Source organism: Penicillium cosmopolitanum (genome assembly GCF_028827165.1).
Source record: "Penicillium cosmopolitanum strain IBT 29677 chromosome Unknown utg000009l:1.0-9042332.0:1.0-9050551.0, whole genome shotgun sequence".
Classification (NCBI taxonomy): Eukaryota; Fungi; Ascomycota; class Eurotiomycetes; order Eurotiales; family Aspergillaceae; genus Penicillium; species Penicillium cosmopolitanum.
In genome coordinates, this window is record NW_026622679.1 from 2,873,792 (window position 1) to 2,892,685 (window position 18,894).

At 49.2% G+C, this 18,894-nt stretch overlaps 8 protein-coding genes across 8 annotated transcripts; 4 read left to right on the forward strand and 4 right to left on the reverse strand.

The window, feature by feature from the left end:
• Positions 1–2,336: 2,336 nt before the first annotated feature.
• Positions 2,337–4,936, forward strand: N7509_009189 (putative PHD transcription factor; the record flags this gene model as incomplete). Its single annotated transcript, XM_056633826.1, has 2 exons — positions 2,337–3,909; positions 3,975–4,936. 2 exons carry the CDS (start codon positions 2,337–2,339, stop codon positions 4,934–4,936), a joined length of 2,535 nt encoding a protein of 844 aa, XP_056484446.1.
• Positions 4,937–5,275: 339 nt separating this feature from the next.
• N7509_009190 (F-box domain protein) lies at positions 5,276–8,009 on the reverse strand (the record flags this gene model as incomplete). The annotated part of the gene is made up of 3 exons (XM_056633827.1): positions 5,276–6,028; positions 6,082–6,341; positions 6,935–8,009. The coding sequence occupies 3 exons, from the start codon at positions 8,007–8,009 to the stop codon at positions 5,276–5,278; spliced, it is 2,088 nt and encodes a 695-aa protein (XP_056484447.1).
• Positions 8,010–9,087: 1,078 nt separating this feature from the next.
• On the forward strand, positions 9,088–10,414 carry N7509_009191 (cobalamin-independent methionine synthase II family protein; the record flags this gene model as incomplete). The annotated part of the gene is made up of 3 exons (XM_056633828.1): positions 9,088–9,295; positions 9,368–9,784; positions 9,843–10,414. Coding segments are annotated over 3 exons (1,197 nt in total), but the record flags the coding sequence as incomplete, so codon positions are not given.
• A 1,035-nt stretch (positions 10,415–11,449) lies between these two features.
• On the forward strand, positions 11,450–12,533 carry N7509_009192 (polyamine oxidase; the record flags this gene model as incomplete). The annotated part of the gene is made up of 2 exons (XM_056633829.1): positions 11,450–11,496; positions 11,561–12,533. 2 exons carry the CDS (start codon positions 11,450–11,452, stop codon positions 12,531–12,533), a joined length of 1,020 nt encoding a protein of 339 aa, XP_056484449.1.
• Positions 12,534–12,660: 127 nt separating this feature from the next.
• Positions 12,661–13,035, reverse strand: N7509_009193 (hypervirulence associated TUDOR domain-containing protein; the record flags this gene model as incomplete). Its single annotated transcript, XM_056633830.1, has 3 exons — positions 12,661–12,729; positions 12,806–12,918; positions 12,987–13,035. The coding sequence occupies 3 exons, from the start codon at positions 13,033–13,035 to the stop codon at positions 12,661–12,663; spliced, it is 231 nt and encodes a 76-aa protein (XP_056484450.1).
• A 945-nt stretch (positions 13,036–13,980) lies between these two features.
• N7509_009194 (ADP-ribosylation factor family protein) lies at positions 13,981–14,757 on the reverse strand (the record flags this gene model as incomplete). Its single annotated transcript, XM_056633831.1, has 4 exons — positions 13,981–14,022; positions 14,093–14,205; positions 14,287–14,592; positions 14,664–14,757. The coding sequence occupies 4 exons, from the start codon at positions 14,755–14,757 to the stop codon at positions 13,981–13,983; spliced, it is 555 nt and encodes a 184-aa protein (XP_056484451.1).
• A 567-nt stretch (positions 14,758–15,324) lies between these two features.
• On the forward strand, positions 15,325–17,699 carry ccg9 (putative trehalose synthase (Ccg-9); the record flags this gene model as incomplete). Its single annotated transcript, XM_056633832.1, has 7 exons — positions 15,325–15,429; positions 15,485–15,888; positions 15,939–16,214; positions 16,286–16,440; positions 16,497–16,749; positions 16,801–16,910; positions 16,984–17,699. The coding sequence occupies 7 exons, from the start codon at positions 15,325–15,327 to the stop codon at positions 17,697–17,699; spliced, it is 2,019 nt and encodes a 672-aa protein (XP_056484452.1).
• Positions 17,700–17,955: 256 nt separating this feature from the next.
• Positions 17,956–18,662, reverse strand: N7509_009196 (dynactin subunit 5; the record flags this gene model as incomplete). The annotated part of the gene is made up of 2 exons (XM_056633833.1): positions 17,956–18,522; positions 18,624–18,662. 2 exons carry the CDS (start codon positions 18,660–18,662, stop codon positions 17,956–17,958), a joined length of 606 nt encoding a protein of 201 aa, XP_056484453.1.
• Between the last annotated feature and the right edge of the window lie 232 nt (positions 18,663–18,894).

Here is an 18,894-nt window from a genome sequence, read left to right on the forward strand (position 1 = left end):
GTGGAGAAGAGGTTCAATAGGGCATATCGGGTACATCGGGTGTGTTCCGAGACATTGATAGGAGGAGGAGGAGGAGGAGGAGAGTAGACTCTAGACAGTGTTAGTGCCAGAGTGCCAGAGTGGGAGAGTAGTAGAGTTGGAGATGGCAGTCACGGACTCCATACTCCATACTCATACTCATACTAGTACTACTAGTTACTAGTCAAACTATGTCTATATTAGATGAATAATCTTATCCTTCGAAACACGGCAATGCTTTTATGCAATCGGCTCATCCTGCACTTTAATTCTCGATCCACCGTTCCTGCAAATGAGCTTGGATATTGTACGGAGTACTCCGTACTCCGTGCACACTCTCATTATCTCATTCTCTCCAGTTCTCGCCCAGCCTTGTGCCCAGCAAACTCTAAGACAAGTATGACGTTGAAATAATGAGAGCAATATCAATAGATTATAGAGATTAATGGGGATTTAAGTTAACAACCTGAATCTAAATGTACTCCGCATGCGCCCTACCTAACCCACCCCATCTCACAGTCTGGTCTCCACAACTTGTCAGCGACATACCATCTTCGGCATAGTCTTAGCCGATCACTGTTGGAGCCAAGTCCGCATTGGAGAACCCCTTAATTTATATTAATTGAAATGCACAGCGGGCGTCAGATTCCTATTTCATGGGGGCTGAGAGGCGTCGAAGATGGATGGCCATACCCGGAGCACCCGGACAATGGAAATCGCACAGGCCCCCTGGTTCAAACAGCAAGTGTGTAGTACTCGGTACTCGTATTCGTACATACGATAGTCCCATGGCCAGAACCCGGAAAGTCGGGGCATAAGTATCTCCCGACAACGGCAGACCCAACACCATGGGACTGTCGATGATCGTCAACGGCTAGCTTAATCTTACTTCGTACGTATGAAGTACTTCTTGAAGGCATAGCCACTCGGAGCCTGCAAATGGACAATGTACCTCGTGGTCCTCCTGCCTTGTTTAACAATGCCTGACGACTCATCGTATGCATTGTTTTCGCTGTAACTAACTGGTGGTTGCATTGCCATGATGTATCTGCACATTCTCTTCTTGGGATAGATGGATTCACTGGCGTCGGAATCCTTTAATTTGACGGCACGTTCTGGCCACTCAGACCAGCTGCATGTATGAAATGCTCGGCAAAATGGATGATCAAAATGACATCTATCGTCTGCATCTTCATTATCCAGTCTGGAAGCCCCTGAGATGTTCCACTGAAGAACCCCTACGTGGATGAATTTGGGGGCCAGAACCGCAACAATGCATCTTACACCTTCCCAGCCTAGACAAGTGGCGACTGCATGTATATGTCGACTAATCCCCACTGGGAAGCGAGTCGTTTGAAATGAGATGGGAAGGTGAATGTTCGACTTGGCGGGAATCCCGAGACATGATGAATGGTCCATACTTTCAGAGGTGGATCGCTGTAGGATTGGGTGTCGTAGTGTTTTCGTCCCAGTCCAGCCCAAGAATTGCGGAAGGATCAAAGCTAGATAATGGTGTGTCAAGAGATATGCCTATATGCAACGAGACTGATCATCGATATCCAGACGAACCAGGATTGTGAGAGGGGGAGATAGTGAGTGGTTAGAGTGCTGTGGTAAGTCCGGTCTAGCTACTGAAAGGCATAATGTTTAGCAATCTTTTAATTCCTGTGCTGTGAGACCATTTGCAAGAAATTCCCAGGGCAGTGTCGTGGATAGTGTAAGTGCAAGTTCCCAAAGTGGCTCGGCAACAGCGGCGCGCTGTCGCGTGGAGGACCGCCTTCACCGCCTTCCTCCTAGCTTGAGTGATCGCAGACTGGACCGCGGAGTTTTGGTACAAAGCGACGACAATCAAGGGACGCAAACACACTGAATATCGGGGGGGTTGCATGATCCAAACTTGCTCTTGGATTTATCCTACCTTCTTCATCACTTCCAACTACCCCTAGATTGCCCATTGGTCGAGCGCCGCTGCCTGGTATCAGCTCTGCAGAATCCGCGCGAACCTCCGTGAGAAATCCGCCCAGTCGACAGAAACCCCCTCGATCCGCCCCTGAGGCGTGTATCCCTCGTCGTGTGAGCATAAGGAATCTGCGACCGGGAATCTGGAGCACCAAACGGGTTCATACAAGTCCCATTATGCCGGAAACATTCTCGTTCGGACTCCGCATTTAGCCCAGCCCTCCAACCCTTCGATCGATAAGCTGTGAACCGGCCTCGTCTGACCAGGCGCGAACTCTATTAATCTGCGCGAATACTCGGAATATACAGAGAATACCATTTCCACATTGATCGGTGCCTCAAATACCCTAACTGTCGTTATGGCGCCGGACATGGAGGTCGGCGCGATTCATACCAACGGGTTCGCCGAAGGCGCAGAAGCCTCCAATTCAACAACCAACCCTTACGAAACAAACCCAGCTAGGATTCCGCGCGATGACCCGTTTATCGCCCAGAGCGTGAAATATGGCCGCTACACCCCGCATTCCACTGATTTCACCCCGCGCTACCAGAGCTGGCATCAGTCTGATCCGGAGACGAACACTTTTTGGCAAGAGGTGGCGCAGAGATTCTGCACCCCGGAATATTCACTCAAGAGATCGGGACCGAGGGAGATATTCGCTGCTGGCAGTGTGATCATCCGAGTCGACCATGATCCTGTCGACGTCAAAGTCGCGGAGCGATACTCGTGCGCCAATGCGAACGAACTTTCCGCGGCCCGGAAAGTGGAGGAATCGCTGCGTGAAATCGGAGTCACGGTTCCGATTATACATTTCTGTGGTACAATTGAGGGTAAGAATGTGACGGTGGAATCACGAGTACCGGGCGTCTCTCTGGACGTGGCGTGGCGGTATTTAAGTTCCGAGCAAGTGGCTACCTTCAAAAACCAGTGCCGTCAACTCTTGCAGCATATTTCAACGATCGATCCCTCTCCTACCGAACCTTCCTACATTTGCCGCGGTCTCAATACACAAGCACCACCCCAAGGGCGCGAGACGGAACGGTCGATACTTCTGGCTGGAAAGGGCGGCGAGGAGAATCTTTCCTTCACGCACAATAATTTGACACCGGCAAAAGTCATCGTCAAGGACGATCGGATCGTGGGTCTTACTGGGTGGCGGGAAAGTGGATATTTTGGCATTGCTCGAGCTCGGAAAGTGCACAAGTCATTAAGGGATCTCCAGCTTGGCCCACAAATAAGTGGAAACGATACATGGCTTGATCTTTATGACGAGGACTATGATTCTAGCAAAAGTGCGCCATTGGTTGCAAGCAAAGACATCGCTCTGCCATCCGTGAAAACGGAACCTACAAGTTCAACCCTGGAAAAATTCCCTATCGGCGACGACTTGGACACCAAATCGCTAGGATTCGACGGAACCAGCGATTATCCGACATCGAAGAAACTTGCCAACTTGAAGAATGGAACAGCTTCTCGTGCCTCGTCCTCCGACCGCTCATCACCCGCGACATCAGTCAAGCCCCCATCAAATAAAAAAGCGGGGTCCGCTACTACGAAGAAAGGCACGGCAAAGAAACCGGCTGCTAAGAAGCGCAAGGCGAATGACGTGGATGCAGACAGTGCTGACGGACGTCGATCAAATACACCCGCATCTCGTGCCAGCAAAGGCCCAGGCAAAAAGCAAGACTCTGTCTCCATCGCAGGGTCCCCGGCACCCGAGGAAAAGAAGAAGAAAAAGAAAGGAGCGAGGAGACGCCTTGTAGATGAAGATGAGGAGGATGTCGAAGATCCGAACGAGCTCTTTTGCATCTGCAGACGACCCGATAACCACACATGGATGATTGGGTGCGACGGCAATTGCGAAGACTGGTATCATGGAAAATGTGTCAATATCGATGCTAGAGATGAAGAGTTGATCGAGCGATACATCTGTAAGTTCCCATTCATGTATTTTCTTTCACTGGTCGCGAATCCGATCTAACCAGGGAAATGACAGGTCCGAACTGTGAAGAGAGAGGACAAGGTCGCACAACATGGAAACCGATGTGCCGTCTCCCCGAATGTCGTAAACCGGCACGCGCCACTCCCAAGAATCCTAGCAAGTACTGCTCCGACGACCATGGCCAGGAATTCATGCGACAGCAGACTCGCCAATTTAAGCTTGGATCAGCCCGAAAAGGAGTGGAAGATCTAGGTAGCATGGGCGGTATTCTCACGGCCGGTGACCTCAAAGCTGCTATACTCGGCGTGACCTCGGTTGAAGAATTTCGCAGACTAGGTGATCGGATCATCTCCCCGCCAGTTTCTACAAAGGAGAATACTCCCAATTCTGAGGTGAAGAGCGAAACATGGCTGCAGGTCGGCAATGGATTTGACATCAACCCCAAAGGCGTGGAGTATTCCCCCGAGGAAGCCGCACAAATGGCAAGGCTGCGCAAGCTGCGTGACGACCTTCTCCACCGCAAGGAGATGCTTGCTGCACGCTCGAAGTTCGTGGGGCTTCTGCGACCGCGGGCCAAAGGCTTGGTGGAAAAGCTAAAGCAGAAGGAGCCGAAAGGCGGATGGAAGGATATCTGTGGGTTCGACTCGCGGGTTTCGTGGTCGGACGAGGAATTCGACGAGTGGCGGTTGTCAGAAGCCGGGAAGAAGGCGCTTGCAGAGGGCACGATCGAGGCTATGGCTGCTAGTTTGCCTGGCAACACCGACGCAGATGGCGATACAGCCATGGATGGAGAGGGTGAGGATGAATTGGCCTTTTTGACTCGTGGTGTCTGCACGAAGAAACGGTGCGAGCGACACAAGCAGTGGATCAAAGTGCAGCAGCAAGATATCTTGTTTGAAGAGACCACTGCAGACGAGGATCTTGCCAGATACGAGGAAGAGGCACGTTATGTCGCCGAAAGTGCCGTTCTAAGAAGATGGGCTGAGAAAGAGAATATTCCTTCTGGGTCCGGGTAGAACTCGCCACCAGTGGTTTTTCTTCTCTCTCCTTTTCTCCTTTGGTGGGTATGTGTTTAGTGAATGGTGACAAAGAAAAAAAGCTTGATACCCCCCTTTTTAAAACTGAGACAAAAAAACATGGCCCATGGCTTGGAGTTGGTATTTGTAAGAGCTAGCTCTGGGGAGAAAAGATTGGATACAGGACAATCGAAAAAATTCTCCCAATTTGCATTGGCATCGGTATGGCGCTTTGCGAGGTTGGATCTGGTGTCGCGATTATTGAATAGTGAAATATTTATGTAACAATAGCAGCAATTGAATTGAATTAAAAGCCGATGCGATGGTAACCAATATCATTCACGTATTCGGCGTCCATACGCTCCATTTTCCGAGCCCAGGTCCGACTCGGGATTTGATCACTTCGGCAACCTGAGAGGTCTTGATGTCCGATAGGAGAATATGTGTATCAATACCTTGGTCGAGCGTTTTCATGAGAAGAGTAGAAAGAGGCGACGATCCTGGTGTTTGAAAGACCGAGTGAATGCCATCATCCCACGACGGACGAGTATCTTCGTCCTGGGGCTTGATCCGGTTTGGACCCTGTTGATGGGTTGATTCAAATGCTGCAGGACCAATTCCATTGGTGTTGACGAGGATAGTTGAGAGGTATGGAGCGTGGGCCTGCGAGATGCGGTTTAAATGACGGAGAGTTGCCGACAATAAGGCCGTTCCTCTGACTGGATTTGATGCTCGAATGACACCTTCGGCGAGGGTGTCGAGTCCAACCACGATCAGAATCACGGGCTGATTGTTTCGCGTATTATCTGCCTGCTGCTGCCTTGACCTCTCAATTTTTTGAAGTGACCCCGAGACCTGACCGATGGCCTGGGCTGCGTTTGGGAAATTATGCACCGGTAGTAATTGCACGGTGTCGAGTCTTTTGATTGCTTCTTCCCGAGAGAGCTTTGGCTCGGTTGGGCTCGATTGCAGGACACTGAGTAAAGTTCTAGGAGCGAAAGCTTCGAACCCACGCGGAAATATTATAAAGGCGCGTGGCTCGGATGAAGCGGGGTTCTCAGATAAACTCTTTATGAGCAGATGTCGGGGAATCTGACATGCCTGAGTGAGATGATGTGCATGCAACTGGGTGGAGTGGAAGATACCTGAGCGATATAATCATCATTGTTTTTGTCCCTGGACCTTAGTCTGGAGAATCCAATTATAGCTCCGCATTTGAAGATCGTTGATTGAGAGGATTGAATGCCTTCCTCCCAGTGTCTTTTGAGGCCCCAGTCATTGTTGTCTGTGCTGGCATGCAAAGGCCCGCTGGGGGATGTTGGACTTCGTGGCTGGGGGAGAAGAGAATGTGCTAGGATAGGGAAAGCTGGCTCGGCAGAATAGGCGTTCGATGCCAAAGCCATTACTGATCATGGTTTAGTAGAGCTTGTGAATTGAACCTTGGAGAGTTCATGATAGGAGAAAGCGGTGGGGTGGCGGCTGTTCAAGTAAATTATTGTATTACCATTTCATGTGACTTGAACTGCCAACGATGGTTACCAACTCATACGCATCATAACAGTAAAACAGCATACATGGGAGAGAATATCAATATGTCTCTATTATCAACGCGCAATTGCTCAGCTTTAAAGTGTTGATTCAATCATGGCGACCGGTTGTGAGGGTTGTGTAATGCGTCCAGCGCTGTAAGAAGCTACCAAGTTCCGCTGGTGACAACTCATGGACCGAAATCATCGCAGAAGAACAATGGCATTGGATGCATAACCTTGGAATGGCTTTCAAACATCGCTAGTGAAACATGTTCTACCATTTGGTTTCTTGATAATTGCATTGTAATTTGATCGTATTCAAACTCAGACTGCGTCATCAGGGACGGTACTGTACTTAGTGCCCTGACTATATTCGTTATTATTTACAAGAGATCTTGCTGCGCTCAGATAATTAATACATCGCTGCTAATTTATTTGACCGATGGTAAATTCCGTCTCCATGTCCCACTCCCATCATATGTCCATTTTGTTCCCATGTTATCCTGCAAGACCCTGATCAGATCATCGCGTACCGCCTCGACGTGAAGATCTCGACTGCGGAATTCGACGATAGACGGGTGCTGATCAATATGCCATCCTATGATAGAATACGCACTCTCCAATTCCATCCAAGGGTCATTTGGATCAAGTGAGCCACGTTGCTCCAGTTCAGTAGCGTGGTTGTTGACATCGGGAGCCAATTGAATAGTCAGTTGGCGCAGATTGGCCATTTTGGCAATGGTATTTAATATGAGCTCCATGTGGTTGAAGAATGGGAAGACAGCGATATAGGAGAATGAGACAAAGGTCTCTAATATTGTCGTTAAATCCGGCAGAGCCGGAGGTTCTGGGTCGGCATCCGGTGAGTGTGCCGGTGGCTGGAGATGAAACCCCCATTCACCAACAAACGAGGGGACGCGACCAAGGAAATATTCGTAGTGGTGATATGCCTTGAGAGAAGAGGATTCATTGAAGGTCATTGAAGTCCATGGACGAGCCGTGAGAAGGTTAGTACAATATTCTAAATTTTGCAACGAGGATAGATCACGAGGGGGGCAGGTATCTCGCTCCAGTTGCAAAATCTGAAGGTCGATTTCAAATGCCCAATTGAAACCACCTTGAACGGATGCATTCAGAGTTTCTCCTATAAAAACTGGTGGGGCTAGAAGGGTGATGCGATCTGGATCTAGATAGCGGAGGACTCTACGCCACCATGATGGATCATCCGGATATACCGGGGTCGGTGGAGAGATGGCCACGAGAGAAGTGACATAGCGGTTCAGGTTCGAGCGAACCAGAAAGGTGCGGAAGTCAGGCTCATCTTTGAGCTCTAGACAAGCATGTGAGAAGAGTATCGGCCTGACCAAATCTAGAAATTGGCTCGAGGTGAGAGCAAGGTGCTTGAGATTTTTATCTTGCTCCGATCGAACAAGATGAGGATTGGGAGTCAGATAGAGCTGGGCCAGAGATGGCGGTTCGGGGGCCAATATAGTAATGATGTGATGCAACAACTCATTCGGAAGTTGTAGTAGGGGACACGGCATGATAGGAAGGTCGTCTCACAGTGGCACTGGCACTGGCACTGGCACTGGCACTGGCATGGGGAGGACTCGGGAAGAAGAAGCAGGTCGAAGTGCCGGAGGGTCCCCACTTGAGCAGCGCTGCAGCCCACTTGGCTTCTTGGTCAGCGGTGACTCAGCTGGAACCAATTAAGAGTATTCCCCATCGGAGTAGCTGTATTGAATACACTACATACTAGTAGAGTATAAAGATGCAGATTTAGAAGAGATGGTGAAATAGACTGTTATAGACAGACACAGAACCAACATTATCAAGCTCAAGCGTTGGTGAATGTTTAATTTTAGATCGATCCCCAACCGGGAATCCCCCCAAAGGTGGGGTACTGCAGCCAAATCTACAAGTTCAATCAGACTGCATACCCCAGAGGGGTACAGTAGTATGTATATGTACTAGTACTTCCCAAGTTAAGGAGCATGAGTGCTCCTACCTTCATGTCCTTTCATATAAGTTATACTGCGTACTCTGTATTTTGTACGAGTATCAATCCCTACTAGTATCGTAGTACATTGACTACCCCGAGTCAACGCCAAGCAACGCCCCGCATTCGCCTCTTTCTTTTATACTTCAATTTCAGTTTCAGACCTGGAGAGCTTCCTTGAGCAATTCAATCTGTCAATTCGCCTTAGTTCCGATACTCACCGGTCAATTCCATTGCTAAAAAATATGTTTTTATAGCTCAGGATGTGTGCTGATCGGCATTGAGGCAACTGAACAATTGCCTGGTTCCGATAGGCGTGTAGAATGTGGAGATGTCCATCTTTTTTGCCTGGTGGGGCAACATCGCATCCGGACTGGACTGAATTGAACTGAACAGCAGTCCTGTGCGCGTGCGATGGCGATGTGTTGGTTCTGCCCCTCTTTCTTGTCGCTTTCTCCGTCTCCCCGACTTTTCTTTTTCTCCCCTCTTCTCCAGCTCCAACTTTGTCCTTCACATATCTCTCATTGCTGTAAGTCGGCGAACTCCACCTGCAGAATCATCTGCCTCCTCGTCGAATACTCATCTCATTGCAATTAGCATTTCCTCCATAATGGCTCCTCAGCTTCATCAAAGACCCCCCTTTCCGTGCGGAGCACTTGGGCTCCCTGCTCCGTCCCCAGGAGCTCCTGGATGTTAAGATTGCCTCTGAGAAGGGGGAGGTCCCCGAGTCTCAGCTCATTCCCGTTGAAGACAAGGCCATCAACGATATCGTCGATACCCAGAAGAAGCTCGGCTACTCCGGTATCTCGGATGGCGAGTACCGCCGCCACAGTAAGTGTCCCTAAGCGTGCCAAAGGCGGTTTGAGTAGACCTTATTGCAGAGTCATGCTGACAACGGTGTAGTGTTCTGGGGTACCTTTTTCCCCGGCCTTGACGGTTTCGACGAGGTCACCGACTTTGAGACCGATATCTTCCGCCCTTACGCCCCCGATATCGCTGCTTTCCTTGAGGCTGGCCACAAGCCCGGCGAGACCGTTCTCTGCACCGGAAAGATCAAGCACGTTGGAAGCACCTATGTTGACCAGTTCAAGTATCTGGCTAGCCGTGTGTCCCCAGACGAGGTTAAGAACCTGAAGATTACTCTCGCTGCCCCTAACTGGTACCACCTGCGTTACCGTGAGGGTAAGGCCTACCCCAAGGATGTGTACAGCTCCGACGAGGAGTACTTCGGTGATATCGCCAAGGCCTACCAGGCCGAGTTGAAGATCCTGTACGATGCTGGATGCCGCAACGTGCAGTACGATGACCCTAACCTGGCCTGTAAGTTTCCACTCAAGCGCATCTCGTTGAATAACGCAAAACTCATATGGAATCACAGACTTCTGCTCCGAGAAGTTCTTGGACGGCTTCAAGGCTGACAAGGGCAACGTTTACTCCGCGGATGATATGTTCGAGAAGTACATCAAGCTGTACAACGATAGCTTCATCGGTCTTCCCGAGGACATGCACGTCGGTGTTCACCTGTGCCGCGGCAACTTCGTCGGAAGCCGTCACTTCTCTGAGGGTGGTTATGACCGCATTGCCATCAAGCTGTTCCAGGAGCTGAACGTGCACACCTACTACTTGGAGTACGACACTGAGCGTTCCGGTGGCTTCGAGCCCCTCAAGCACCTGCCTACTCACAAGAATGTCATTCTCGGCGTTGTGACCAGCAAGTTCGCCACCATGGAAGACAAGGAGGAGATGAAGCAGCGCGTCATCAATGCCGCCAAGATAATCGCCGAGGGCAACAACATCTCTGTCGAGGCCGCCCTAAACCAGGTCGGCGTTAGCCCCCAGTGTGGATTTGCTTCTCACCGTGAGGGTAACGCTATTGACTGGAATGGCATGATTAACAAGCTTCAGCTTGTCCGTGACATTGCCAACGACATCTGGCCCAACCAGGCTTAAAAGTCTTGCTCTGTGAGACAGGACCTGTATTGCATGACCTCAACAAATACCCACTTTGTACATTTGCCATCTGCCACGTCCATTCTCTGTTCGCCTTCTCAACAATGCGATCCGGTCTGGGTTTTCCTTTCTCTTGTGTATAGCCCGTTGGCGGGGGTGTCTGGAATACCAACTCAACGTATGATTCTTAAAAATAGTCAATATACTCGTGTTCATGATAATTTTGGTCCCGTAAAGATTAAAAAAGAGAAGAGAAGATCTAGGATGAGTGCAGGAATGAACGAACGAACTCATGCCCTCGTTCAAAGGCCACCAAGGTTTTCCTGCAAGGTCCTCCCGCTAGACGACGTGGTCCAAGTTAGTCCCCACAGGAGTCAGGGACTCAGATCTCTAATAAGATGCCCGGTAATATGATGAGCATATTCATCCAGTAGCTCCATGGATTCTTAAAAAATCGAGCTAACCAATTTGACTATGCCCCGCACTTCGTGCTGACATGCCAAACATCAAAGTTATCTGTACTGCAGTCTGCTCTGTCAATGCCATGTACAACTGAGATCTAGTGGTACCCGATAATAATGATGAATTTTATCACCTAGTATACTTGAAAGACACAGCAAAATGTCAGGTCTCGAAGTGATTGGTGTTATTGCAAGCATAGCCTAGATCGCCGATCTCGGCATCAAACTCTCAATTAAGCTCTGCTCTTTCTATCGCCGAGTCAAAGATGCAAATCAGTCCATGAATAGCCTTTCTAGTGAAGTATCCCTCACATGCGCGATACTTCAAGAGCTAAGAGCGACTCTTCGTCAGGACGTGGAGGCCAAACTTTGTTCCGAGAAAGCATTCAAGACAGCACAAGAAGTGCTAGATGAGTGCACACTTATGTTCATCTGGATCGACGAGGCAATTGAAAAAAGAAATGCTCGATCTGGGAAAGGTCGCTTCCAACTCCGAGCTCAAAAGCTCACCATTGCTTTTCTCGGCTCGGATATAGATTTGCTGAGAAGTAATCTAGAGAGATTGAAGTCCACAATGCTGCTCATGCTCAATGCGATCATGTATGCTGGGCAGCTTCGCAGGTACAACTCAAGTTATTCCCAGGGCTTGACATCGAAGTTGCTATGACTAATGAGATTTAAACAGGACAAATGATGCTGCTGTACTTGGAGACCAGCGTGAGATGATTCAATTACTTCTCAAAGACAAACAAGAGAGTGAGGCAAAATACTATGACCTGACAAGATCTATTGAGATGGTCCACATCAACGACCGTGCAAATATAGAAGATAAGGGTGCAACAGCAATGTTCACGGCAGCACAGTCAACAGACACCCCGAAATTCAAGACCGGAGAAACATTTCCGAGGATGTCCCAAGCTGAGCGAGTAGCCATGCAAAAGGACTTGAAATCATATCGTCAGCTAATCCAAAGTTTTATCAATTATATTGATATGTGCCAGTCAAGTTTGGAGGACACTCGACATCTGAGAATAAGAAATGGCGTTATGAACCTGCATTTAGCCGAAATTGAGGAATACCGGAAAAATCAAGATCCTCACGTAGTTCAGGCACTCAAAAGAATGGTTTCCACCATCCAGAGTTCAAGCTATGAGGTCTTGCAGAGTTGTGACGAAGACGATGAAGAGGAAGAATACGACTACTACGAAGATGATGATGGGGAGGATGGAGAGGATGAAGATGGAGACGAACCAGAATTGCTTTCCAATCAAGACAAGAGTCAAACTCGCTACTGCAGATGCTCCTTTTCTCACGCGGTCCATTGCCCTAGTCGAGCTGAATCTGCCGATGAAGAATTCATTCGAGGTCGAACCCGAAACAGATCGCCACCAGGCTTGATCGGTGCCAATCGTCCTGGCTTCGCTGAGCGGCAGCGAACTCGTTCACGGTCACCGCGTTCTCGAAGCCGAGTCCATAGAAAAACCCCCGTGGTTGCGGCGGGTCTAGGTACTGCTGCTATAGCCAGTTTATACGAGAGGGGGAAACAACAGAGTCGAAGTTCTGAGATTCCTATCCAGGATGGTGAAAAGAAGCCTGTCTTCGAAACAGTGGAAGAGTTGATTTTAAATTGGACAGCATTGACAGTAGATGAGATGTAGAGAGAGCGAGGGTGGAGCTTAAGCTAGAAATCCACGAGGTTGCTCGGGCACAGGAGTATAATTTCAGACTATGTACCTCAATTTAGTATCAACCTTTCGGCATAATCAGCCAGCTCAGTGCACAATATCATTCGGCGGGCCCAATAATGTTCTTCTCTTTAACGGCAGATCTCTTGTGCGTGTTCACATTCTCGACCTGCACCAAGCCATGAGCATTGAATCCAAGAGTATTGAGAGTCGGACCCCAGCATCGGCTTCCTCGTTAGACGTACCTCGTAGCACGGCTCTGCTTCCGATGCCTCCACGATGCGGCCGGTCAAACTAGACTTTGAGGTGCAGACGTTGTGGATCACGCCAGTACTCTTATTGGTATTGGAGTTTGGTCCTATTCGCGAAAAGAATTCAATCGTCAGCTAGTATAAAAACCTGGCTTTGGTCTCATAGGAGTCATACCGCCGACAGGCTTGTAGTTGACTCGCTGTCCTTCCTTGAAGTGGGGCATTTTGTTTGATAGAGAGATTTCAACAAAATGATAGAGAGATTTCTTTGATTCCTGGGACAAATTCTCGCAAGACAACAACACTCTACCGACTCTTGGACCACCAAATAAAATATTGTTGAAGGCAGAATATTGCAGCAGGAGTCAATTGGGCAAAGACGATGTTATATTAAGAATTTGCACCTCGGTTTATATTTGTTAAGTGGCAAGTATTTAGGAGGTTGATCTCCGGATTTCTTCGTCACATTGACATGACACGTAGAAGACTAATGGCGATGAGCTGGTTCTACTGTTTGATTGTGGCAACATCGTCAGAAGATCTGGTTGTCATTTTGGGATAGAGATCATCACGTAACAATGAGAACAGATCGTGACCCATTAGGGAGGTTGGGGATACCGAGTCCGTTGGGCACCGGAGGTTGCTTCCGTGGAATAAGATTAGTAACACTAAGCAAGTTGTTCAATTGAGTGAAACGCTATCACATTCAGTCAAATGTATATCATTTTAGTCCAAGTCGATTCTCTATCTCAGCTCCAAAAGTCAACTCCCCTCCGCCTCTGAAAACCAGTCAATTCTATACACATCGGCAATCCACAATAATGACAAGGGAATCGAACAATGGAAACGCTGCTGATATAAACCACTTGTGGAGAATTAAATAATTAAGGCGGAGCTCCGGCGAGTCCGTCCGTGTAGCAACAGAGGGGATATCATAGAAGGAAAATGGGACCATAGGGGGTAAAGAAGAAGAAAGATAAAAGCGATTGCGCACAAAAGAAATGAAAGCAAAAACAAAAAGCATAAATGAAGTAGAAAGCCCAAATGCTGCGTCGTATTGTCATCAAACACGGGACATGAGTCGAAAAGCGAAATTGCTTCACGGACGGTGCAAGGTGTTATACACGAGGCTGGGGAGGGGAGCCTCTCGATATCGCAGCGGGGCGGATTTATTTTTGCGGCTGGGTCTTGACATTGTTGGAGAGCCATGCCTGGAAGTGGGGACGTGCGGGTCAGCTATTGTTTTGGTTTCGGTCAAGCAAGACAGGGAAGGAGACTTACCAGGCCTTCAAAAATACCGGTTCCGTCTGTCGCCACACTAGGCGCGACATACCACAGCTTGTCCTTGAGCTTGGTAAGTTGAAGTTGTTGAGTAACCTCCTCGGGGCTCAGATCTGGTCAATTGGTCAGTTTGGAATGGGATCCAGGGACACGGTAATCTGGTTCGCGAAAGAACAAGAGGGATGGATACGTACGGCCACCGATATCTTGCTTGTTGGCGAACACCAACAAAAGGGCATCCTTCATTTCGCGATCGTTGATAATCTTGTGTAGCTCCGAACGGGCCTCCTCCATACGCGCGGTGTCGCTTGAGTCCACCACGAAAATCAGACCTTGTGTGCCGGAGTAGTAGTGTCGCCAGAGAGGACGAATCTTGTCCTGACCACCGACATCCCAGACGTTGAACTTGACATTCTTATAGGTGACGCTTTCAACGTTGAAGCCGACGGTGGGGATCGTGGTGACATCCTGGTTGCTGAGTTTCAATTTGTAAAGAATAGCTAGGATGTTGTCAGCAACCGCATGTGATATACTATAAAACACCCAAATCAGCTCCAGGGGATATCCTTACTGGTCTTTCCAGCAGCATCCAAACCCAACATCAGGATCCGCATCTCCTTCGTGCCGAAGATCTTCCCCATCATCTTGGATACTTGGCCACCCATCTTGGCGACGCGTCAATTAAAAAATGGGCGAGAGGGAGAAATAGAAGTGTGCCACAGCACAAGAACGAGAATCGAAGGGGTCGATTGGGATTGAACAACCGGAGTGAGAGTGAGAATCGAATCAAGGCCAGACAAGACACGACGAGACAAGAAAACAGAATCGCGGGGAGGGGAAAAGGGGCAGCAATCTCGGCTGACTCAGCCACCCCGGCGTTTTGTTTCGCGGGCTCCACTGCTAATTTACTGTGGTGGCCCTGTGTGTACTCGTACTCGTACGAGTACGGAGTACGGAGTACAGAGTACAGAGTATGGTTGGAGTACAAAGTACAATGTCCTTTGTACATACTCTGTACTCCCAGCAGTCGGCGCATGAACCGTGGCTGGTGAGAGAGTTTGCGACGTCATGTCCAACACGCTCACACCACCACCAACCACACTCTACACTTCTCTCCAGCATCTTCATATTTGTATACTTGCACCCCAGATACTCCCCTACCTACACTTCCAATCTATTTCTCTTCAAGAGTGCTTCCCCTCCCTTCTACCTTCAAACTGAAATAGCCCAAGATGCCTCGCAACGGAAAGCCATTTTCACGTCATGCTTCAGTAACGCGGCAAAACCGACTATCACACCAGTTTCACCGGAATGCTTGGCTAGCACCTCTGTCTGATGTATGCACAGCTGAGAGACAGTGGATGTCTTTTACTGCCAGGTAAATGCTGACAGGACAAGACTATCTATGCAGGAGTTTCAGGCTTCTTCTCTGACGACCATACCTCGACGATCGCAATCGCAATGCGAGACCCTACATACCTACTGGATTTCATTCAAACGACCATCAAATCCGATCCCGATGGCCAGCTAGCGACCGACTTCATCATTTCCCAATTGAAGCAATACGCCGAAACCCACTTGGAGAAGATCATGGGGCTAGCTATGCCTCGCCATGTCGCAACCTTTTGCACATCCCTCTGTTCCCGAGTCTGGGCTGAGATCGATGTGGTTCCTCTCGTTCTGCCAGAATGTAAATTGATGAATGGGTTCATACTTCGCCAGCCAGCCACTACACATGCATGGGATAGCAAGACCCTCGATGAACAAGCGGAGTCCATGTCGCGAAAATCTGTTAGGTTCGTACGATCGGCAAGCTTGTGGATCACGGATGCTGATCCTTGCGCAGATTGTTTGGTCCGGAAAACATCCCCTTGCTGCAGGTCGGTTTAAAGGGCCTCGTGGAAGTCGACACAGCCTTCCACGTGCAATTGACGAATCTGAATGACTTCCAAAAAACCGTCTCCGAGAGGACCTGGTCTGCGGTACTACATTATGCGGCCGATCTCAAGGAACGAAATGTGAAAATTGCTTTTTTCAGCGCGACTCCGCAAGGTGGAGGTGTAGCTTTAATGAGACATGCTCTCGTACGATTTTCACATTCCCTGGGCACGGACATCAAATGGTGGGTCCCATAGTATACCTTCCCTCACGAGGGGACAAAGACTAAATGAGCTTGTCTAATCCCTTCGTTAGGTACGTTCCGAAGCCACGACCAGGTGTCTTTCGAGTAACGAAGAATAATCACAATATTCTCCAAGGCATCGCTCGCCCGGAAGAGCGACTGACCTCAGCGAATAAGCAACTGCTCGAGGATTGGATTCAGGAAAACGCCAAGCGATATTGGACTTGTTCGGGGGTCCTCTTTGCGCACCTTCGCAGGGAGGCGCAGACGTCCTGATCGTAGATGACCCTCAGATGCCGGGACTAATCACGCTAGCCAAAGAAGCAGCTCCAGACCGGCCGATCATTTTCCGAAGCCACATTCAGATTCGAAGTGACTTGATTGAGCAGGCCGGGACGCCTCAGGCCGAATGCTGGGATTTCCTATGGAATCATGTCAAGCTATCCGATTGCTTCATCAGCCATCCAGTAAGTGCTTTCGTGCCACAGGTTGTGCCGCCGGAGATAGTGGGATATATGCCAGCTTCAACCGATTGGTAAGTAGTCTGATGAGCAAAGATCCTGTGGTAATTGCTGATATGACGCAGGCTAGATGGGTTGAACAAGAATATGCGAGATTGGGACGTGGCGCATTACGGTCGTATCTTTAATGCTGCATGCAAGAACGCGGATATGACCACGATCCAATACCCAGAAGGTAAGGCCATTGATAAGCATGCATGGGCTAGATAACTATGTAACTGACCGGGTCTCATTGGAACATCTACTAGATCAGTACATCGTGCAGATAGCGCGATTCGACCCATCCAAGGGTATATTTGATGTATTAGACTCATATGAAAAATTCCACGACCGACTGACTCGTGAACGGCCTCATATGACTCCCCCGAAGCTGCTGATCGCCGGACATGGCTCGGTGGATGATCCGGATGGGGCGATCATCTACGATGAAGTGATGTACCATATCGCACACAGCATCCCACACCTACGAGATCAGATTTGCGTCATGCGGCTGAGGCCATTAGATCAGGTTTTGAACGCGCTCATGTCCAAGGCAACCGTTGCATTGCAGTTGTCAACGCGAGAAGGATTCGAAGTAAAAGTTTCAGAAGCAATCCATAAGGGCAAACCTGTGATTGCTACGCGCGCTGGGGGCATTCCACTCCAGATTTCCCACGGCCAGAACGGATTTCTCGTGGATGTCGGTGATTCCGATGCGGTTGCACGTCATCTATTTGACTTGTGTGTGGACAAGGCCCTCTACCACCGTATGTCAAAGTATGCCCTCAGCCACGTCTGCGATGAGGTGAGTACAGCGGGGAATGCACTCAATTGGCTGTATCTCGCATCGAAGCTGTCCAAGGGTCAGTCTGTGCAACCTCATGGTCGCTGGATCAATGATCTAGCCTTCGAGGAGCTCGGAGTGCCCGTTACGGAGGGTGCGCCCCGGCTAACGCGCGACATGCAGGTGGACAAGATGGGGTAGTGATATGCATTGCTAGGGACTGTTCGTTTGTATTGAATTTTGTTCTCTGATGCCCGGTGAACGTGTGAAATAGTATGTATGTACTGGTAAGCTGTAGTACCTATGATAATATCCAATCAACAGCTGCTACCTCAAACCCGGGGCAAGCGCGGCTCATGCGATTTTGACAATAAAAGAAAACAAGGGTATCATTCGGCGACAAATCAAAACAGAAGAAGAAAAGAAAAAAGCAGCAAAATAAGCGAGATTTCGGACCTTACGGTCTCCCCACGGCCCGATACCTTTCTCTCGCCAATCCACCCTCTGCCCCCTCAACGCCATACCCCTCGCCAACCTCGCCAACAATCCTGGCTGGCTTGCCGCCGACCACAGACCAACTTGGCACAACCATAGCCGGAGGAACAACCGCACCATCAAGCACGACGGAAAAATCTTTTATGATCGCCATACTTCCAATCGTAGCCCTGGCCCCAACATGAACATGGTTCCCAAGCGATGCAGCTTCGACAACAGCTGATTCGCCGACAAAGACGTGATCGCCAATCTTGAGAGGATAGAAAGAGTGTACACCGCGGTGCAGTCTGCTCGGCGGGCGCAGGATCGCACACTTGGAGATGTAGCTGTATCGGCCGACGGTGATTGCAACGCTCGGCGTGTTTGACGGTGGAGGGGGATTGTTTGGGTCTGTTGAGGCGGGGGTAGCAGGGATTCGGTAGAGATCTCCTCGGATAACAGCTTCGGCTTGAATGACGGTCTTGCCACCGAGAATAATGTGTTGTGTGCCGTGGATTTGGGACCGGCGCGAGATCTTGTTTCCCGTGTCCTTGATGCGCGTTAGCTGGGTTTGTTTTCCTTGCCATTGATGGGTTCGACGAAGGTGGCCTGGTATGCCAGCAAATGGATAGTGTGACATCAATTACATACAGTCTCGATGTACTCGCCCTTGGCAGCTTTGGGAGGCATGTTGGGTGCGTGTGATTTTGAAGCTGGTGATGGTCTTCCCCCGTTGTTGATGCAGATGGCGGAGGAAGGCGGTCAGCGTTGCTACATGGAAAAGGTTAACCATTAACCAACTATACTCCAACCAGCCAATGAATTTCCTACACTTCATTATTTGTTTTACTTTCTCTGAAAGTGTTGCGCTGCCTAGGATATCTTTCAAGTTTTATAAGTTTTCACAAAGAAAGAATATAAT